The sequence below is a fragment of the Rhododendron vialii genome, chromosome 11a (assembly GCF_030253575.1).
Source record: "Rhododendron vialii isolate Sample 1 chromosome 11a, ASM3025357v1".
NCBI lineage: Eukaryota > Viridiplantae > Streptophyta > Magnoliopsida > Ericales > Ericaceae > Rhododendron > Rhododendron vialii.
The window spans coordinates 35,939,496-35,962,961 of NC_080567.1; the positions used below are offsets into that span (position 1 = coordinate 35,939,496).

The following is a 23,466-nucleotide window of genomic DNA, read 5'->3' on the forward strand; positions in this document are numbered from 1 at the left end:
ACCATGTTATTCATGGATCATGTTGCTTCCTATTTCCTTCATGTCCTTAAGAGATTCGAAATATTATCCTACGAGATAATTGGATTAGCATAAATATAACAGTACGCAAATTATCTCTCCTTTTTCCCATAAATGTACTTGTAACTAGTGTATTTATATGAGTTTGAGTCAGGTCTCCTTTCACTCATCCATTTCTATGGGAGGGAGTAATACCAAAGGACACCAACATTGTAGCTTAGCTAGCCATTGCTCAGCAACAGCGAGCATCTCCAACAATGTAGCCATAATTCTAGCCATTTACCATACAATTTCCCTTTTGGCTAGCCACAAAACATGTCTATTACCCAACAGCCTCAATAAAAACCTCAACAAAGTAAAAAAAATAAAAAATAAATTGAAGCAAAATCACAAAAACAGGGCAGTCCGGAGTACCTCTCGTTGGAATGGCGGTGGGACAGGCGATCGACCGGCCTTTGATCTGGATGAAGCACAGAAACAGAGCAGTCCTGAAAAATCGACCAACGACAAGTCAATAATCCACTGGAAATCGAAAAACCTACCAGAAATCGTGAAATCGAAAACCCCACCAGAAGAACCCTCCAATGACGGCGGCGAGATCTAACTCGCCGGAGTACCTCAGCTCTTTTTCCCGACCGTTCGTTTGTAGTGTGATATAATCCTATTTTGTTTTCCGGCGCCGGAATCCAGTGAAAGCAAGGAGAGATAAGCGAAGCGAGGGTTAGTACCTCGCTCACTGTGGCGAGGAGTTGGAGCGAGGGGGAAAAATGGCTATCTTCCGGCAAGGCTGCTGGAACAGGTTTTGTGCACTTTGGCTCGCCTCTTTGATGTCGCCCGAGGAGAAGGCGAGTCTCCTGGAGATGCTCTAAATGGGATATTTTCAGGGCCCATAGGTATATGTATAACTAAGGTCCCTGTGGTGGTGAAAGTGATACAATGGGTGGTGTATTACCCCGAGCTTTTGATCCCAAAGGGCCCAAACGTTTAATCTGGATCACATTGGGTCCAAAAATGACCCTTGCTTATAAACCAAGAAACACCTACCATTGGCACCTCCTAACAAATACATATCCTCGTGACTCTGTACCCTTAGCTCAATGGTTTAGAGACTACATGTATGAGGGATAGTGTCAAAATGACAACATAGTCAAGTTTGAAGACTAACATTAAGAGCATTGCGGAAGCATGTAGAAGCCAAAGATCTGAGAGATCTCATCTTTAATAAAATTTGAAATAAATTAAAATTTGAAATATCTGTTTTCACAAGAAAGAGTGTTTAAAGCCTGTCGGAGTATACAATACTGCAATATTAAATCTTGTTTCAGCTTTCCCCATAAAGGGTTTTCGTCATATGGAAAAAAACATAGATAAAAATTCTGTACAATGGAAATCCCCCACCAATTGTCGATTATACAGGAATAACATGTAACACGCGAGCATATTATGAGACCCATTTCCCCGCATACTCTTACTGTTTGCGTAAAAGTATATATTCACCATGCTTTAATGAGGGATTTTGTGGTATAATTTAAGTTCAACGTAACAAATCCAGGAAGAAAAAAAACGGTGCGTAGAGAGTGACAAGAGCATGCCGCAGAAGTTATCACAAAAATCAGAACCATGGAGGTACAGGCTGTAGGTATTGAAGAATAAAAGAAATCCATGTACATTCACAGAATGATCGTTGTATGCTAAAAAATTTCACATTTAAATCGGTAAAAAGAGGAGGCCAGAAGATTAGACCTCTGATTTTGCCAGCATTGGACCGAATATAATCACTTAAGTATTGGAGCTAATGGTACTGCATGTGCGGCCTAGTGCCTTCCAGTCCTGGACGTTCGAATGTCGCTGCCACAGTTTGAGGCAGAAAAAAGTGGGTCATAGAGTCACAAAGCTAGCTAGAAACATTATCTCCCTGGTCATGCCACTAAAAAAGCTATCAATGCCTGCGTGTGAGTACTGTTCGCTACACTTTAGGAAAGAGATTCTTGAAAATCCACAGTCCAAAAAATAAATGAGTTGTTCAGCTTGAACTCTTTGCAAAATTTCACAAGAAATTCACTGGATTGTTGTACAATAGGTTGCCTTCCCGATGGAAAGTGGCCATTTCATCCGTCTGATATCATCTAATTAAGCTAGGCATCGTCTTTTGTCTGATACCATAGTCTCTCTCTTTTTCGTTACACACAAAAAAAAACTTGCAATGGCGGCGCCACATTGACATCTTCATAGCTATCAGGATATGCATGATATTGCTATTTTTAATACCTTTCTTGAAAATAAGATATCCTTTTGAACACCCACAGAAATTGTCACTTGTGTATTTGCTTTTCACCTGGTCTCTTTTTGAGAGTTTTGTTAATCATTTTGAAGGTTAAGCTTAATTTCCAAAGAAAAATTAATATTTAGAACCTTTCTAGATAGGCATATGACTAAAAGCAGCATTCGACATTGATCATCCATTTTGATAAAATTATATATTGGGCTCTACAAAAAAATTTGCGGTTTTCACCACGACGAACACCCTCATATAAAATCCCGGAGCCACCACTGCACACTTGGATTATGATGCCAGTCAATCGAGCCAATGGATTCCAATGCCAAAAGAAAATGATTTTTCTCCACTATTTGATGGTCAAGGATCTCTGAGTTCACCAGACCATGCATTTGTATATATTATCACAAAAAATTTGAATTGGTTAGCACTCAACCACTTCTCCTGAATTACTAAAAAGACCCATACCAGGAAAAAGAATGGCAGAGCGGATAGATGTTCCAGGCAAGTTAATTTTCCCACCGCCAAAGCCATGCCATCATAAAAAAAAACAATCAATAAACCCCAATTGGCTCTTACTAAAATATCGTATGAATTCCAAATGTGCTTATTAACACAACAACAATAACAGAACATATCTAGTCCCCAATCATTAGGGGTATGAGCGGGGAGGATTTGGAGACAGACCTAATTTTCCAAAAGCAGGGACTCCATTTGGCTTCTCAAATGCTACAAATGTCTGTCCTGGTGAATCATATTGAAGAGATCTTAAAGGTTTTGATGATACTTCAGTAAATTCCTCCGCTTCAGAGGCATCCACTATCACGGAGACCTGTCACATTGCACAATAAAATTGAGAGATTGTTACAAGCTAACTGTAGAATAAAGGAAACTAGTGCTCGGTAAAGTTGGCATTATATTTTCCGGTAACTGCTCAGGATTTGAATTTGTGCAGTTGTACTGGAACACCACATGCCTACCGAAAATGTGCTCAACAACATTGACTCCATATTCTGCTTCGGCCTCTGTAAGCTCCAGGGGTGGTAAAGACTGGTTCAAGAAACAGAACATATAAATAAATAAATAACCTGAATCAGGATCATGTCAACAATAATGAAAACCAGAATGTCCAATGGAGGAAGCATCGAGTGAAAGAACCTTGAAAAGCTTCCCAAAGCTTTGAGAACTCTGGGATAGAGGAGAGCATCCCAGTTGGCTTTTTACCAGGGGCTTTCTTCTCAGCAAGTGGTTGAGATTTAACCTCATTAGGTACAGAATCAATATCAAAAGGCTCTTCTGAAGGCTCCTGAACCTGTGTTGAAACAATATACAGGAGGATAATGTAACTGTGCATGAAGCATACAATCAGTTTCAACAACTCAACCCTCACCCCAAGCATATTCAGATACGGCGAAGCCCTATCACGAACCTGCGTACATATTGTCAAGCAGAAGTTCCATTGAAAAGTATAATTAATGCATACACGACGTGTTAGTTACTGCCCAATCCTAGACTAAAATGATGATAGAGTTGAAAATTTTGCTCTTTTTCATCTGCAGTACTTCTCTTGTGGCCACAAAAGTTCGAAAATCAACCTGAAGGCACCAAAGTTGAAAAAGTTGTCTTCCAAACTTAGGGGAATATGGACACACTCAGCCGGCATGCCAATGGATAGTTCTTAAACGTTAAGAGTACCTAAACAGTAAAATGACAAAGGCAACAGTACCATCAGATAATAATACATTGAAAAACAAGGACTTTCGTCCAATTTTCAGAGCAAAGGAAAATGGAACATTTTTTCTCATAAGTAACGGTGTAGGTGTCATTGATAGAGCTAGCTACCTATCCACTAAATGAGAAAGATTAAATGTGTCGTTGACAGAGCTTTCAAGAGGATCCTACTCATTGCCGATCAAAAAAGAAGAAAGAGGATGCTACTCATGTACAAAAGAAGGGCCACTGCCGCCACACCACAAAAAGGTCGAACGAACGGAGAGAGTGGGGAATCTACAAAACCATCAAAGAAACCAGAGTGGGGCCACCTTTCCCGACACCAAACTGTACAGAATAAAGGGGGAAATGGCTCTCAAGCCAATGAACTGTACAGGATATTGTTGTGTCCGGAGTGGATCAAACAGAGCCAAAACACATGAACACGAACACAAGAGAGATACGTGGTTCTCTAAAATCGGGTACATCCACGGAGAAAAACGGAGCAATTAATGGTCACCGGAATACAAGAGCTTTACAGGTGGGTTTCCCTCAAACTCACCACTCACCTGACCTCTACATTGCTTACAAAACAAACCTCACAGAAACCTCTCTAGTCTCTCACTCAAGAGAGATACTTCTGATGGAACCAAAAGGTCCCATTTATAACCAAATATGGAACTCCCTGCTTCCAATCACGCCAGACAAAGCCTTCACTCTTGGAGGCTGGCTGTGACAGCCTACTCGCCGGTTGAGGGGGGCAGGTCACAATTTATAAGGAATGATCCATCCTACTTGTACAAGGTCTTTTAAAGCAGTGAGGGCGGGCCGAAGAACGTAGGGACTTCACAGTTAAGCGTGCTCATCCTGGAGTAGTTCAGGGATGGGTGACCTACTGGGAAGTCTACGGTCTTTGGGCACCTAAAACGGACAATATTGTACAAAGATGGATGGAATCATCGTGGGCACGTGGCTGCACCGGTTCGGGCCCGCATAGGGCGCCGTGCGCCGGGCAGGGCGTGACACTGGCACAGTGCAAGGTAGTTGGTTGTCCACACCAATTAGCAGCTTTGGTGTGCTTGGCAACAGTGAGGATGGAGCCAAAAATGCCCCAAAAGTCAACAGATATCATACCTCTTCATCTAGAAAGCAACTTTTTGTTCTCTGCCAACCCAGCCATGACACAATCAAATGTGAGAGGCTCCTACACCTTCGGGGAACGATATGTATCCTAGGATACGATCGGGTATTCCATAATTTATACGCGTATCATAATTCACATATCCTACGATTACTTATTCAAAAAAAGTCGGATCTTATTTCAAAAAATGGAATCCCGAATGCATTAATCTAAGTTGTGTGATCTAATTATGGCATCTTTCAAACCCTTTAATAGAAATTTAACCTCAATGTAGGTCTTGTATAAAAAAAAGAACTATACTTCAATTGTATTTTGTCTTGCTTTTCTTTTCCTAACAAAGAGAACATAAAACCTTAATGTAATATGTCCTAATTGAGAGACTTGAAATTTTGCATCTTAATTTTTTTTAAATGTAAGCATAGTTTATTGGTGTTATTAGGTGTATCTACTTTTTAATTATATTTTAATTATAATTAACATTGTTGAAACATAAACTAAATTTAGCATTTTGACAAAACTCCTATTGACAAAATTCAAATATGATAGATATTATCGAAAAAAATATAAATATCTAATTTTTAGAAACTCTAACATATCTAGTCTAAAAGCTCTAGAATATCCTTGTGAAATATCTAGAGTTTTTTTGTGAGAATTAGTCTCATGTGTATCTTGTATGAAAATATCTTTGTACTATAGTCTTCCATAGAGTAGTATAAATAGAGATGAGTTCTAACCATTTTGTATCAAGCCAAAAAAAGTTTGAGTTCAAGTACAATATAAATACTCTCCTTCTCCACTCTTGTCTTTAGTATTCTCCCTCTTTCAAAAATATTGTCCCAACTACATAATAGAAATTTCTACTCTTCCAGCAAACGTATCTCAAGATACACGATACGTATCTCGAAATGAACTATTCAGGTGAAAAAATGATACAAGATACATATCCCGAGTTGGTTGGTTGCTCTGTCCACGAAATCGCTGCGTGGTTTAAAGACCCACTGTCGTCTGTCGTGCTGCAGTGGGAAACCGCCAGTGTTGGCATTCAAACAAAATTATAGAGAATCCTACCAAATATTATACGCTACTGATATAGTGACGAGATTTATATAATTTAGATTCAATACTTACTCGGAAAGAAGAAGAAGAGCCAATGTCGGCACTGGAGAGAGAGGGAGAGCTGTCTTCAACTTTGAAGCTTATTCCCTCAGATCTAATTGAAAAAAACAAAAAAAATTACAAAGAATCCTACCGAGGAATATACACGATCTATATAATATATGATGAGAGATTTATATAATTTAGATTCAATACTTTTTGATGCAGAAGCCGGAGAGAGGGAGAGTTGTCTTCAACTTTGAAGCAGACACCATTGTCGATCGAGATAGATTGAGAGAGAGGGGGGGCTGGACAGAAGTGGAAGAAGCCGTGACTTCAGAGGGAAGCCAAGGGGTTATATAGGGACCTAGGGCATAGGGGAGTAATGCCCGGGTTACTTATGCATTAGACTTTTTTAATTTTGTTCTTGTTCAAAAAAAATTTCGAATGTTAATTTTAAGCTAAATTTTTATGTGATTTAGTTTTGTCTCGACGAAAGGAACTGAAGAAGTAAATAAAAAATTACAACTTTTGTGAGCTTTCCAATTCTGTTACATCCCGATATATGGGCGAGATGAAAAAACGCTTGTGTATCGACCGATTTCCTTTGTTGTCAGTCTGTTTCCAATTCACGGCCCTTACTGTCATACTCGACCATTATTGAGTGATTTAGAAAAATTTTAAAAAATTTGGTAAAAAATGATTTTCTTAAAATTCATGACCACTACAACCAATTCCCATTAAGTATCGGTCGATACTTTCGAAACTATTACACAACGATTGTAAGAAATTTGGTCAAAATGATTTCCTTAAAATTCATGACCGCTACAACCAATTTAGGGTTTCAAGCAAGCGAAAACCTAGAGGTCCTCACTTCAAGTTGGTTGCTCTGTCCACCAAATCGTGGCATGGTTTAAAGACCCATCGTTGTGCTGCAGTGGGAAACCGCCAGCGTTGGCATTCAAAGTGGTGGACGACGGCCCCAAATGCATGGCAGTGAAACTGGACGAAATCCAAAACCTAAACAGAAATCCCAAACGCTAGGGGTTTAGGACAAAAGAAAAGGAAGAAAAGGTGCAGAAAAGAAAGGGAATAACGTTTACCTGTGAATGCAGAAGTTGAACGATGGCGAGAAAGAATGAATTGGAGCTTGAGAACGGGAGCTTGGGAAGCTAGAAAGCTGAAGTTGTATAGCGAGAGCGGAGTGAGAAGATGTAAAGAGTGAGGCGCCGCCTCTCCCCCCCTTGCCTTTTATATAGTGGATGAAGGTTTTTTTTTTTTAAGAGGGGGGGGGGGGGGGGGGGGGGGGTTGGGGGGAAAGAAAGGGGCCGGGGGAAAGTGTACCGTCGAAGCTCTAGGGGGTCGTGCGCATGAAATCAAGCAACACGACCCCGGCCACTCTCATCGTGCCACATGGCATCTTTGCGCTTTGTACTCACAACGCTCCCATTTGCTGCCACGTGGCGCCCCACGCCGCTTCGGATGCGCATCCACTGTTCAATCTCTGCGCCAAAATGTCCCATTAGCTGCCTCAGCTGCAACACTTATCATTATCCTACGAGATTCAAAATGTCCCTCCTCGTTTTGTTCAAACAAGGGAGGGCTCGGTGGAGTCTCCCCAACGGATCATGTATATGAAGCAGCCGAAGGAAGAAAATGGATTGACTATGGAGCTTGAATCCTTGTGTTTGATCGGCCTCATCACCGGTTAACTCTTTCCATCGCCGAGCAACGTTGGAAGAAGTTGATGGGCTATTGTAGTAGCCGAGTTTGGATAAGGACCTGTTAGGAGTGCAGACAACCTTTAGTAGTGGTTTAGCCCAGGAGTGTGGGGTTACACCCCGAACTATAGCGAAAACGATATTTTCAAGGACTTAGGGTGTAATTTCGGCCATAGGACTGACCTAATTATATTGCAGTTTGTATGTAATTAGGGTTTACGTTTTTTAGAGAAAAATGGAGAGAGGCGAGAGAAAACGCAGATCTCAGAGAGATTGTGATAAGACTTGTACTTTGATTCGATTTCATAGTGGATTGTGTGGCTCCTATGGTTTTTGCTCGCTTTGAGGTTTTCCACTTATATTTTGTGTTCTTTTCTCTTCTTGTTCATTACGCACTATATTTCTGTTTGCTTGCAATTTCTGTGATCTTAATTTTCAATATCCGTAGGGGTGTTATAAGGCCATCCACAGTGGTATAATCAAATGCCAATTGTTTTTAAAGTTAACAATGCTGGTGCAAAAGATCGCTCACAATGGTATAATCAAACTTAGCAACATCCTTAGAAATAATCAAATTTTGGGCTTTAGATAACCAAAACTAGCAACTTTTTTCAATAATCAAAATTTATGAACCCTACACCACATATCCAAAATTTGTATTCACACACGTTTCAATTGGTATTTTCTCATTCTCTTCTTCGCCTACTTTTTTTTTTGGTAAAAAAAATAAAATTGAAGAATTAAATTTTTATGTAGCCAAGTTTCTTCGCCTACTCTATATCTTCTTCACTTCACCCACAAATTATTTCTCTTTCTTTTCCTTCAAAAGTGAAACTCATATCTCTCGATCATCTACAATTCAACTCATCGTCGCCGGATTAAAGTATTTCACTCTTCTTTCTTGTTTCTATTCCCCCCACACCCCACCAAAGAAAAAAAAAATTATAATAGGAGGGAAGGAAGTCACCGATTTTTTTTCCAAAATTAAGAGAGAGAATCAATATATTTTAACTCATAAAAAACGTAAATAGAGAGAAGTGAATGACGGAAAACAAAGGGGGACAGAGAGTGAAATCGTAGTGGACCCCATATTTTGGTTATGGACTAGAAGTGACCATAGTGAAGCTTAATATTGTTAAGCTTAGAAACCTCTTAAGTGAATAATCAAAAGCTGATGTGTCAACTTTTGATTATCCTTTTTTGATTATACCACTGTGGATGGCCTAAGTTGAACAAGTAGTTTGATTTCTAACAGGACCAAAGCGTTCACTGCCACATAACCTTGGCAATTGGCCAACCCCATGGGACCACGGGTTGACCGGCGACACGTGCAGTCCACTTGCTTGGATCATCTGCCGAACACTCTCTGCTAAGATGCTTTGCCGAACCGGATTCGTTCGGTGGGCACGGAGAACCAGTGGTCCATGTTACTAACTTGGCCAAGTTTTCCTTAGCTGCTCGTATATTTGGCGAAATTCCGAACATAACTTGACCGATAATTTGTAAAGGTACCATTAACTTCGGAAACACATTTATAAGCATTGTCTAAGAATACTTGAGCGAATCGACCAATAAGCACATAGCTTAACATAAATGTATGATCTTAATTAGGCAGGAATTTTCAAACACTTCACAATGCAAGCTCCATTAGAGAAATTAATGTATGATCTTAAGCAGGAATTTACAAACACTTCACAATGCAAGCTCTATTAGATGTTTTTTTTTTTTTGTACCACAAAAGATAGCAGGCCCTGACTTTGTAACTTACAGCAAAGCACGGCCAAAGTTCTAATTAATATTCACAATAGATACCTGCGTCATTAGTAGCATTTTTTTTTTCAAATTCCTGAACCATGCATACAATAATCCCCAAAACAAAATATGCACAAACAAGTTCTACATGAGCCAGCATTGTTGGACGATTGGTCGAAGCATGTACCACAACTCGAACATTCTCTGTACACAGAGTATACATAACATGAGCAGATTCTATGTGCAAAGTACATGCAAAATCATGACAGTTTTACTTACACTTCGTTGAACATACATTTTTTCTCCTACATAAATACATATGAAGATCAATAGTTCACCTAGAGAAGAATACTTATTTATGATCAGTTGTAAAAAGTAATTAATGATGCTTTTATAAAAGGTACCGTAATCGTGAAAAGTTATATTGTGTAAAGTATAATGATAATAAGTCTTTATAAAAATTAAACTTGTAAAGTTAGACAAACAAGAAGTCTAGGATCACCGCATGTCGTCCACCGCACGCCATATGGGGCCCACTCTGGACCCCACAAAATACGGAAAAATTAAATTGAGATTCACTTTGGTATGTAGGATTCAAACATCCAAGTAAATCTAAACCGTTGATTTCTCCTTTTAGGAAAACCCTAGCATTTCTTGTCCATACTCTCTCTCCGTCTCTTTTTTACGAAAAGTTAGTGGAAAAATTAGTGTTGATGATGTTTTCCTCGAGTATAATGGTGAAAAGTTATATAGTTTGAAGTATAACGATGATTTCTTTATAAAAATTAAAATTAATTTTTTAAGGCTTTGTTTGGTTGGAAGTTTAGTTTAGTTTAATTTTGGTAATTGGTAGAGAGAGAAATAAAGTAATGATTGGAGAGAGGGATAATGATTTGAGAGAAATAGAGAAATAAATGAAATTAATAATTGGAGATATAGAGTAATGATTGAAGAAAGATATAGGGTAATAATTGAAAAACTAAACTAAAACTAAAGAAAAATGGCAACCGAATGCAACGTTTATTATTCAAGTTGAACACTTAAAAATGAGGAATGCTACATACACTACACACTTTCACTACATCATTTACTACATTCTTTATGGGACTCATTTCGGGTCTACCAAAAAATACAGAAAAATATCCATAAATTTTAAAATAATATTTTAGGGGGCCCTGCAAAAAATCAGCTTTAACCGGTATCGGTAAGTATTATTTCTAAATTTATAGGAGTGAAAATGTTCAACTATTCAGTTTCGAACATAAGAACCCATAAATAATATTTATCGATACCCGTTAGAGCTGATTATTTACGGGGCCCCCTAAAATATTATTTTAAAATTTATGAATATTTTTCTATATTTTTTGTTGGACCCAAAATAAGTCCCATAAAAAATGTAATGAATGATGTAGTAAAAATATATAGTGTATATAGCATTCCTGCTTAAAAAATGGATGAGAGAGGAATTTGGGAGGAATTTGGAAGGCAGCTGGAAGACAGAAGTTAGGTTTTTCCGGTTGGAGCAAGCCAACTGATTTTCTAGAACCACGCGACGAAGTAAAACGGGGAGCAAGCCAACTGATTTTCTAGAACCACGCGACGAAGTAAAACGCCACTCTAGCGAGAGACAACCCAGAAACAACCCAAAGCCGCGTGTGAACTCGACACTCCTCTAGTAGCAACCCGCCAACGTCAGCAAATTCCACGCTTTCTGTCCCCCTGGCATCACAACACGTGGAACCCAGTCGGGACATTACGTCATCGCTTCTGTAATAATCCCCCGAAATCCCACGTGCCACCAAATTTTCCATTATAATAAATCCCATCCCATCCCGTGTGTGAAAGGCGTATACTGTTTGGAGTACCCTTTGACCGCCAAAATCCCATCCATATATAAACCCCCCTCACTCTCTCTCTCCTCTCCAAAAGTCCAACCCCCAAAAACCATCTGAGAGAGAGAGAGAGAGAGAGAGAGAGAGACTCCCGTCTAAAAACAGTCAAACACCAGCTGGCGAAAACAAAACCACCACAGATGCCACCCAACAATTTCAACCACGGCGACGGAGCTTCCACTTCTCAGCCGCAACCTCCGCCTCGCCTCACCCGCGACCAGGAGTTCTCCGTCATGGTCTCCGCCCTCGTCAACGTCATCAACGGCACCACCACCACCACCGCCTCCCCGTACCAGGGGAATCAAATCGTGCCCATTTCGGACCCCGACACGTGTCAGCAATGCGAGATCAAGGGTTGTTTGGGATGCAACTTTTTCGGACCGACTCAAGATAGCAAAACGAAGGGCAGTGGCAGGAAAGCGAAAAGTTCTATAGCGGTCGTGAAGAAGAAGAAGAAGAATTACAGGGGAGTGAGGCAGAGGCCGTGGGGGAAGTGGGCGGCGGAGATCAGGGACCCGCGGCGGGCGGCGCGGGTGTGGCTGGGGACGTTCGAGACGGCGGAGGCCGCGGCGCGGGCCTACGACAAGGCGGCGATCGAGTTCCGCGGGGCCCGGGCGAAGCTCAATTTCCCTTTCCCTGATGAACAGAGCACGTCGGTGGGTCAGGGTCAGGTGTCGAATTCGGAGCAGAATCAAGAAAATCCGTCGATGGAGATGGGAAGGAACGACGAGAAAGAGTTCTGGGAAGGGATCGGGGAGGAGAAGATTGAAGAGTGGATGGCGATGTTGATGGATTTCAACGGTGGTCCCTCGGATCACTCTGCTTTTGGAAATGGGCACCGTTTTTAGCTAGAGCTAGTCTTAATCATGTCTAAAAATTGATCTCAAAACATTCTTTCAATCTTTGATTGTTATTTTTTGGGTTTGGAAGCTAGTTATGATTTTAGATTACTAGCTACAAATCGCTTATGACATAGAAAATAAAATATTTATAAATGGATGAAGAAGAAGAATGAGAATGGAGTGATTTTTTGTACCCAATGGCTAGAGTTTTGTAGAGAGAGAAAATGAAGTGATTACTTTGTGTACCCAATTGCTATTGTTTTACTGACATTCTACTTTTGTTCATTTATAGGTAATTTGTATGTTCACTTCGATGAATGAAAGTGATCATATTTTTGAACTCGTTGAGACCATTAAAAATTTATCAGAATTCATGTTGACCAGATATAAATAAACACAAGAAGTAAACTTGTTTTTTTTATAATTTTGGGTGAAGAGAAATACGTTTTGTAATCATATTAATCTCGTAGTGGGCGTTTGGGGTTCGAAGTTATAGATAGCTTCTGAAATTTTTCGTGGACATTCCTTCTAACTCTCTACCAAAGTTCTGAATACCGTTTTGGACAGAGTACCGGTTTTCTTATTGGTACGGTACGTACCAGTACCGGTCAGGTACCGGGTACCGTTTCGGATTTACCGCAACTATAATTATATATAATTATAACTCAAATTTGTTTTCGATACCATGCAATTTCTTCTATAATAAATCAATAAATTTCAAGTAATTGACTTTTCCTCTTCCCAACAAACCCATTTCTTCTCTTCCTTTTTTTTAAATCGGAAAATTACTGCACTTGGCCACTTCCATTCCCAAACCATGTGCTAAAACCACTGGTTTTGTACACATAAAAAAATCCACAGCTTTTTTAACTTTCCCCAATCCAACTAAACACTCACTCTCTCTACTTTCTCTCTCTCTCTCTCTCTCTCCCCTCAGACAAACGAAAAACCAGATGAAGACCCGCTTGAGTCTTCCTCTCTCTCATACTTACAGTCTTACACGGTTACACCACTCCATTTTCCTTAACCAGTGGGAAGATCTAATTTCATCACCCTTCTCTTTTATTCTAATTTCTCTAAGTGGGTTGTATTATGTATTGTTGAGAGGGATTCCAATGGGAAGATCTATGTAAGTAATCACTTCCAGCCACGGTCGGATAAGCTGGAGAAGACCACGAGGAGCCACTTTTTTTTCCGATTTCCTCTTTTCTCTTTTTTTTTCCTTCTATTTCTCCATTTTCTCCACTGCCTGGTGTGAAATGGCCCTGTTTTGCAAAATTCCGGCCGGAATCTCCGGTACCTCCATCTCGTCCGAGATCGTCCAGAATCGCCGGTACTCGCAGGTAATATCCGAGATTAGAGCCGGAACGATATTTGAGGTATAAGTTACCAGTTTTACGCAAATTCGGTACGTACCAGCCGGTACGGTACGGTACGGGATTAACAACATTGCTCTCTACTAACCTCCCATGATTTATACAATACTGGCAAAAAATAAACATCAATCCCCTTTCAGCAATCAAAGACCATGATCATTTTGGAATTTTGGATTTGAAATTCTCTTTCTGTGCAGAGTCTCTAATAAATTTGCTCTCAATTGTTATTTTCATTTTTCTATCTATTTTTCTCTGCTCGTCACCCAAAATTCCAAAATCAAAACTCAAAATTAACATGGTCAAAATGATCAAAAAAATTCCTTTTGCTTCTTCAAACTGATGCATGTGGGCCATGGGCATATCTAATGTTTATGAGTTGACGATGGTACTAGGGCTCTGAAATCAGAGCTGCCTGTCATTCTTCAATGGATTCTGAAAAGGAGATCACATATTGTAATAGGGAGAATGATGCGGCCCACCGAACAACCCACTGCACGCACGTCGGGCCCACTTCGGCCACCGGACGGCCTATCCGATTCGTCCAAAAATTCTATAAAAAAAAACCGAGTGGGTCCAAGCGAAAATCAATGGCATCCGACATGTATAAGTGCTCGATCCGAACTTCCAAAAACCAGAGATCCGAGCCGTTAAAAGATGGAAGATTGGTTCAAGCACTTAAGCATGTCGGATGCCGTTGATTCCCGCGTAAACCCACTCGGTTTTTTTTTTTAAATTTTTGGACGGATCGGATCGGCCGTCTGGTGGCCGGAGTGGGCCCGGCGTGCGTGCGGTGGGCTGTTCGGTGGGGGAACTGCGGTGGGGGTATCATTCTCCATGTAATAGAAAGGAAATTGATATTCTTGCTCCCTTTTTTGACGCAAGCGTTTTTTTTTTATATTCATAAAGTTACTGGTAATTTTACATTGAACATAAAGTGTCTGCATCAAAAAATGAAACGCGAATATCAATTTCTTGGTAGAAAAGGTACAGTAGCAACATGTGCTTTTAATTTCGGCTAGACCAAATAAGCAGTGTTTTGCAAAGAATAAACATCTAAAACCGTCCTTGTTTAACATGCGCAGAGCTGTCCCCAGCAACACAAACAACGCGCATATGGATTTCCGTGTCTGTATTATTAATGTTACCCACTTGCCAAAACTAAATAGTGGAATATACTCTTATTGGTAAGTGACCTCATGCACTCGATTAAAATTAGAACCAATAAAAGGCCAAAAAAGAACATTTGGTCGCCCATCACGCTGACGTGTAGACGGGAATGGCTGACAAAAGTTTTAAGGCGTTCCACTTTTAGAAAAAAAGAAGAAAATAATTTCAAGGTCAAAAATCATATATTGACGTAAATGATTTTACTACCAATATGAATCTTGTTTGATAGATTTCATTGAGATCTTGTAAACGGTGCAAAAAAAATTTAAAAAATTATTTTTCATTTTCGTTATATTTGAATTTAAAATTACCTTCTTTTTGAAAAAAAAAATTTTAGGAGAATGCGAAACGGAACCTAATAAGTCCCGTTTTACAAATATTTTTATTTTTTAAGTACTTATATTTTTCTTAACAGAATAGGATCTTACTGTAACGGTGACATTATGTCATCACCGCAATCACAAAATACCACGGAATGATGATGTTAGAATGAAACATTTGGAAGTCTAGACTACATCAACTCTAGTGACAAGTGCGACCACCACAACTAGAGGGGAGCATTTTAAGGGACCTGACAAAAACCACCGCTGCCTTGGCACCTTTTTACTTAATGTCATTTTTTTTTTTTACTTCTCTAAACTCATTTTTATTTGTTTGATTTTACAATTGATTTGGCTATTTTATTTGTCTCAACAATATAACCTAAAAAACTAAAAATATATTTACTGACAAATAAGCTGAAAAGGATAACTCAAAACTTGACTTTTTTAGTTTTTTTTTAACAAAATAATAGCAAAACAAAGCTTAACTTTTTGAAATAGATACTTATCAATTGACAACTCAAAATAAAATATTGGACCATAAAAAATGGACAGAAATAGTATATATAACCTTATAAGAACATTGTTTAGGCTAAGTCGCTTACTTGCTTTTGTATGTTATCATTTGACTTATTTTTTGGTTCATATAATTCTACTTTCTAAATTTATATAGTTGAGACGAGTAGAAGAGGCCAATAGTTGTACAAAAAATTTCAAAGGAATTCACTGAAAAGAAGAAATTGATCAACAAAAAACTATACTACGAAAATCAAGACAAAGCATAATTAGTTTAAGCATATTGCTTAGAGAGGTAAAAAACAAAGTGAGATGGGCAGCTTTAGGGTGCCAAGGCAAATACGAATGATTGGGCTTCATAAATGGGAGCGGTGGTTTTTGACTTGCATAGGACGTTGCCGTTTCAGGGCACTGCCTTTGGCAGCGCTGCAGGGACTTGAAGTCTAGTTTTTGAGGGGGAGGGATGTTGTATAGGGATAGGGAAAGTTAAAAAAACAAACTTTACGCCTCACTATTATTTTGATCATCACTTGTGTTTTGAAACTGTGAAATTATACAATAGTCCAAACCACTTTACAACCATACATTCATGTGGAGTCTACTACTAAGTGTATAAACTCTACAAAAATGTGTGATTGTAAAGTGGTTCGGAGTACCATGTGGGGATCCGGATCCTCTGTGAGGATTTCCAATATCTTGTGAGGGTTTTGATGAGAGGATGCCAACACATTAATGAGGAGATCCAACTCACAATTGGTACACCTCCTTTTGAAACCAAACGATACCGTTTTATGGGATAATTATCTAACGGTGGGAAAACCCTATCTTTTTCTCCCTTCCTATTCTACACTTTTGTTATCACCCAATAGAGAGAAAAAAAACTCACAACTGCTTTGATTTTCTTCTTCTCCTCAACCAACTATCTTCCTTTCTTTTTCCACCTAGGTTCTGATTTTCATCCAATTAACACCCTCCATTTTTCTTTCAATTCTTGCCAAATTAAAATTAGAGCCGTTGTTGTTACTCCTTTTCTTGTTCACTTTTCAATCTACGAATCAAAAATTTCAAATCGTTTGACCAAATCAAAAGTGGAAATTGAAAACAAGGGGAAGACTAAGATTTTTTGAAATTTTTGGTGGATGGACAAAGCTGTCCTAGTTGAGAATATGTTTTGGGCTGAAACGGAAACTGAAAACAAAGGAGAAGACGGAGAATTTATGGCCGTTTGGGTTCCATCGTTTAAATGGCAACGTTTAAGCATAAAATTACAAGCACCCCACATTTTCATGTTTTGCACTGTTGGATATCTTGGCATAATAGGTGGCACCCTCTCATCAAAACCCTCACAAGATCATCATAAGTAAATCCTCACAGACAATCCGGCCAATTCACCACGTGATGGTACTCTCAGACTACTGAATAATTACTCTTCGAAACTTTGGTAAAGTTGACTATGAAATAAATATAAGTTGGCCCATTTGTTATTGATGACTCTGTGTTCTTATATATGCCTTTCAAACTTTGTTTGTATAAATTGTATAGATTGTTGTAGCATCACAGTTCCCTTATTTATGCTATAAAATCTTTCATTCTAAAGATGCAAAAAATGAGGGATTTATTTTTTTTGGAAACTACTCCTATGTAGTATTTATGTTATAGCATGCATGACGGTATAAGTCGGTCCATTTTTCATTGTTTGGGCAATGTACGCGCAGTTCAAATAAATTACTCGATCGGTGCACGTTTTCCAAAGATGAATGTCTATGAGGCATTTTTTACCTACAGCTGTCTCGTAAAATGGGCCCGTGTTCCTTCGTTTGTTTTTCTTTATCTTTAAACTGGGAAAAAAGTAGTACGTGTTACTTCGTTATTAAGCAAATCCGGCGTTATATCAACGCGACTCGGCCTCGACCGGTAAAAGCGGTTGATCCCACACCCCATATTTAAACGGAAAAACCCCACCTGAATTCAACTCCGAATCTTTCTCCAATCTTCAAAATTTCTCCCAATTCCTCACGATCTGCAATTCAAACCCTCATTTCCAATTTCCAAATCAACCCAACTCTCTCTCTCTCTCTCTCTCTCTAAGAAATGGGAGCCTCACAGAGTCGCGAGGGCCTAGACCTTTCAGACTCGGAGTACTCCGACGACGGCGAAGAAACCAGCGAAGAACAACAATACGACGACGCGGTGGACCACGGCGACGATCCACAGCACCACCAACAACAACGACCAGCTTCTTCCAAACCCGCAACCCTAGACGAGCTCGACGAGAGGCTGAAGGCCCTCAAGCTCAAATACCCTCCCCATCATCAAAACCCTAATTCCAGAAACGCCGTCAAGCTCTACCTCCACATCGGCGGCAACACCCCCAGGGCCAAGTGGATCGTCTCCGACAAACTCACCCACTACGAATTCCTCAAAAACGACGCCGACGACGACGATGACAAGGGTAATGATCACTGGGTTTTGAAAGTGGGGTCCAAGATTAGAGCTAGGGTTTCGACCGACATGCAATTGAAGATGTTCGGGGACCAGAGGCGCGTCGATTTCGTCTCGAACGGGGTGTGGGCGTTGAGGTTTTTTACGGATGAGGAGTATCGGAGGTTTGTAACCGAGTTTCAGGACTGTTTGTTTGAGAACGTTTATGGGTTGGTTGCTAGCGATGAGAACAAGCTTAAGGTTTACGGGAAGGAGTTTCTGGGGTGGGTTAAGCCGGAGGCTGCCGACGATTCGATGTGGGAGGATGCAGAGGCGGGAGAGTGGAAGAGTCCTCCGGCAAAGAGCTCGGTGAGGACTGGGAATCAGGATGCTTTGTTGGAGGAGTTTGAGGAGGCGGCGACGGGGGGAGGGATACAGAGCTTGGCATTAGGGGCGTTGGATAATAGTTTCTTCGTGAATGATATGGGTGTTCAGGTTGTGAAGAATTTCAGCCATGGGATACATGGGAAAGGGGTGTACGTGAAGTTCGATAGTGGCGGGCAAAAGGGTAGTCGTATTAGTTCTAGCGAGGGAAGATCGACGCCTAAGAAGGCTGTTTTGATGAGAGGTGAGACTAATATGATGCTAATGAGTCCATTAAAGGAAGGGAAGCCTCGTTCGACTGGACTCCACCAGTTGGATATTGAGACAGGGAAGATTGTTACGGAATGGAAGTTTGAAAAAGATGGGACCGATGTTACAATGAGAGATATTACTAATGATACAAAAGGGTCTCAGTTGGATCCTTCAGAGAGTACATTCTTGGGTTTGGATGATAATAGGCTGTGCCAGTGGGATATGAGAGATAAGCACGGAATGGTTCAGAATATAGCGAGTTCAAATTCGCCAGTATTGAATTGGACACAGGGGCATCAATTCTCTAGGGGGACGAATTTCCAGTGCTTTGCGACAGCCGGGGATGGGTCCATCGTTGTTGGTTCGGTTGATGGGAAGATAAGGCTGTATTCGAAGACTTCAATGAGGCAGGCCAAGACTGCTTTTCCAGGGCTTGGCTCGCCCATTACTCATGTCGATGTGACGTACGATGGGAAATGGGTATTGGGCACCACTGACACTTATTTGGTTCTCATTTGCACTCTGTTTACTGACAAAGATGGGAAGACGAAGACTGGTTTCTGTGGTCGAATGGGAAATAAAATCCCAGCTCCGAGATTATTGAAGCTGACTCCCGTGGATTCGCATATGGCTGGGACAGACAATAGGTTCCAAAGAGGCCAGTTCTCGTGGGTGAGTTACTAACTTTCAAGTGTTCTCTGTCTTACCTGTTTTAGTTCTCTTGTGAGTTCATTCCTATTATTTCTTGTGTTGCTCTTGACTGAAGCATGATTTGATATTCTACTTGTTCTTTGCGTGTTTTAGCACTTTATTGTAGCCAGTTTGGGTTGATGTCTAACATATTTTTTATCATACTTATTAGTGAACGTTGGCAAATGGGCTGTGTCCTATACCTCATATATTCTTTGTTTTGCTTTGCGTTCAGTGATTGAGACGATTGTTGCATATCGTACCTTATACAAACACTCATATCTGTTTTACTACTTTGGTTCGTATAGTAAGTAGGAAGTCTATCAAACTTGAACATGAACTTATCTGATGATCCGTGTATGTTACATTTGTTTCGTACGATTTTTTATGTGTTTTTTCCTTTGCCTTTATTGGACCGGGAATTATTGCATGTTTGACGTCATCGCTCATATATGTTTGGTGATTCTAACTAATTTGAACGTTATATACTCTTCCTTCGCCTTTATTGGACCGGGAATTGTTGCATGTTTGACGTCATCACTCATATATGTTTGGTGATTCTAACTAATTTGAATGTTATATACTCTTGGGGGAAATTCTAAGCGGGAGACTTTTGTCATATCAGATTTGTTTAACCAGAAGTAGAACTTATAGGTAGGTACAAGTGAATATAGAGAAGTAACTTGGGTAGAAGTTCTGAAAATGATATTAGTCTTCGCTCATATATGTTTATACCCACTAGAAGCCTACTTTTTTGGAGAGCTACGTTATCTGAAGAACGTCCCTGACCGGGAGGTACACTTGGCCCCTGTCACATTGCTTTTAGCATTCTTTATGGCCTGAATTCTGAAACATCAAGTTGGAATGGTTCGTCAATTCAACCATTGTGCACCTCGTCATCTATTTTCTTGAAGTTTGAAATTTGTCAAATGATCAATTTGTGTGGAAAGGACTTCCAGAACTTTACTTATCACTCAAATAATCTTAAAGGAAAATGAGAATTAGTTAAGTCAAAGAAAGACCTGCCCTTCAAAAAAAAAAAAAAAGTCAAAGAAAGACCTAGGAAATTGGAGATTGTGGTGATGTATACGTTTTTCCAAAACTGTAATGAGGCCTGTGACCCAGTAAACCATTTACCATTAACATGTCATTGATCCTGGTGCATATTCTTCCCCCATTTGACTTTGGGACTTCGAGTCTAATCATAATCATTTGTATAAATTATATTTTCTCGTCCCTAGGAACTTTTTGTGTGCGAAATGCGAAGGTCTTGGTGAAGGAACTTAAAAATTCATCTACCCTTTCTCCTTTTCCCCTTTCCTGTCCTCTTCGTGCCTATAATCATCTAAAAGATTTGGTGCTATTGATAGCAACTGCATCCACCACTTTCAGCTCTTAGAAATTTGAAGTCATTAAAGTTGTGTATTGCTCGTAACAAATATACAGCTCCTAGGGACACATTGTGAGCAATGATGTAAACTTGGATGCGTGCCTATCATTTTTGCTTGGTTTTTGGCTTTTTCTCATTGAAGTTGTCAAAGGGTTGAGATAAGGGTTTATAGGAGAGAGGTCTTACTAAAAGTAAGCAACCAGTTCCGTTCCAAGTGACATGGCTTTTCACTATTCCTTTCCAATTTCCAGTATGCAATGGGTTTGCTTTAAATTAAAACGGTATCTTTATCTTGGAATTGCTAGTTTGTTTTTTGCAGCTTGTACTCTTTCTCTTGGACTATAAGGTTCAATGTTACTGAGAGATTTTTCTATATCTTGCAGGTCACTGAGAATGGGAAGCAAGAGCGCCACCTGGTCGCAACAGTGGGCAAATTCAGCGTGATATGGAATTTCCAGCAGGTGAAGAACAGTGCCCACGAATGTTACATGAATCAGCAGGGCCTCAAGAGCTGCTATTGCTACAAGATTGTGTTAAAAGATGAATCCATTATTGATAGTCGGTTCATGCACGATAGATTTGCTGTTAGTGACTCCCCGGAAGCTCCCCTCGTCGTAGCTACTCCCATGAAAGTTACTTCTTTCAGCATATCTGGAAGCAAGCGGTGAACACCAAGAAAAGCGTTTTCTCGTCTCCGTTCAATAGTTCTCGTTATATCCTTCCAATTTGTTTGTTTCTTTTGATTGATTTGGGTTTCTTTCCTACTGATGTAGTTTGTGTATTGTGCAAATTTAGGTTTGTTTGCAGTTTGCCATAACTGGATTTGCTTTCAGCCTGATGTAACTCTTCCATGTTGTTAGTATCTTTGAGTTGATATCAATGGTAGCAGAGATTAATTCGTAGTTTGACCTTCAAACGGAGTACAGAGCGCCCATCCCAAACTCGTCAAAGTTTCCATTGTTCTTTTCTTTTTCTACATCAGTGTCAGAAAGTAATTAATCCAGTAAAATCAGCAAAATTGAAAACCTTGAAACCAGAACCACACCATAAAGGAAAAACACACAAGAAAACTTACCCGATTAAATTTCATCCGAAAAACAATACTAGAAACTACATAAAACTAAAATCCCAGATGTAATACGAATTATCGCTGTGGTGATCCTTCGCATTCCCATAAGCGGAATTTGTTGAATAATCCCAACACCATATTGCGGGGTACCAATTAGCGCAAGGTTGGAATTAGTCCAGGTTGAATCCAGGTACAATTAGACAAGATTTTGAAATCTTTGCTATCATGGAAATCCAAATAGGAATTTTGCGCTCTTGAAGCTATGAAATCTGCCTGACTCCAGAGAATAGAAGATGATGCTGCTGTTGCCGTCCGCCTTTTTGAAGGATGGACGGTCGGATCGGCCGCACTACAGCCCCTCCTATTCCCTTTTTGAATACAGGGGGAAAAAATCTTGTTCCTCAGTCGTTCCTCCTCTGCCTCTCGACCGCAATGGATGTTCGACCAACAAACAAAACTAGATTTTCCAAGCTATCAACTTGCTCCCATTCGTGTGACGAAAAGTTGAATTTCAATACGTGAACCCATCCATATATCCTCCAGAATTTCCCACAAATACTGACATCAACTTATCCTTGGAAGGAAACCAAAAAGTTCTGCCATACTTTTGAAAGATTCCCAGCCTTCCAACTTGGTCCCAACAAGTAGTACGTCCACGGAAGATGACGAGGTTATTCCATGATGCCAGGAATGATTCATCGTCGATAGAATAGTATAGTTGGCCCAATTTCCTCGTTTACTAGTACATAACTCCAAAAACTTCAGCTGTTACATATAAAAATTACTAGTTTCATCGCATATTGGTATGCATATGAGCAAAACAGACTTGTAGAAAGAAAATGAGATGAAGAATACACGAGAGAGATATAAAATATATAGAGTTCTGGAAAACCCTCCCTCTCTTCTACAGTTCTCTCTCTGCCATTAAAGAGCTTTTGCACCATGGAATTAAGGATGATACTCGATCCTCGTAGTACCACTCCATCGCAGGAGATACTTGTTGTTCTAGTACGTGATTTGAAACACGTAATCCATCCATCAAGTTCCGGTTCCAGATAAAGTTCACGAGAGGTAATCCGAACCACCCACTCCTGCATTCGTTATATATTGTTTAACATACCCTTCCGTATTCAATCGGTACCCATAGTAATTTTGGAAACTTTCCCTAAAATCTCTCCGAACTTGTACTGACTATAAATACTCTCTATGCAGCAGAAAGAAGTTCGTTTACGGAAGAAAGAGGGAGCTATGCTATGAAGGCCTCCGCTATTGATCATGGAAGCAGACGCTCTTTGTCTCCCGCTTCATAGACGTTACTAACGCCAAGTAATCTCTCTCTCTCTTTCTCTCCTCTCTCTCTTTCTCTCCTCTCTCTCTCTCTCAAAAAAGAGGGTAGGAGTTTAATTCGTGTAAGAACTGAAGGTTCCCATTCATG

At 39.9% G+C, this 23,466-nt stretch overlaps 3 protein-coding genes across 3 annotated transcripts; 2 read left to right on the top strand and 1 right to left on the bottom strand.

The window, feature by feature from the left end:
• Window positions 1–2,278: 2,278 nt before the first annotated feature.
• On the bottom strand, window positions 2,279–4,058 carry LOC131308185 (coatomer subunit gamma-1-like). Its single transcript, XM_058335020.1, has 2 exons — window positions 3,452–4,058; window positions 2,279–3,343 (listed from the first exon to the last, which is right to left on the bottom strand). Exons 1-2 carry the CDS (start codon window positions 3,690–3,692, stop codon window positions 3,285–3,287), a joined length of 300 nt encoding a protein of 99 aa, XP_058191003.1. The 5' UTR covers window positions 3,693–4,058; the 3' UTR covers window positions 2,279–3,284.
• Window positions 4,059–11,631: 7,573 nt separating this feature from the next.
• On the top strand, window positions 11,632–12,696 carry LOC131308475 (ethylene-responsive transcription factor ERF109-like). The gene has a single exon (XM_058335418.1). It carries the CDS (start codon window positions 11,745–11,747, stop codon window positions 12,450–12,452), a length of 708 nt encoding a protein of 235 aa, XP_058191401.1. The 5' UTR covers window positions 11,632–11,744; the 3' UTR covers window positions 12,453–12,696.
• A 4,999-nt stretch (window positions 12,697–17,695) lies between these two features.
• LOC131307634 (protein CYPRO4) lies at window positions 17,696–21,878 on the top strand. Its single transcript, XM_058334253.1, has 2 exons — window positions 17,696–19,554; window positions 21,346–21,878. Exons 1-2 carry the CDS (start codon window positions 17,917–17,919, stop codon window positions 21,628–21,630), a joined length of 1,923 nt encoding a protein of 640 aa, XP_058190236.1. The 5' UTR covers window positions 17,696–17,916; the 3' UTR covers window positions 21,631–21,878.
• The last annotated feature ends 1,588 nt before the right edge of the window (window positions 21,879–23,466 follow it).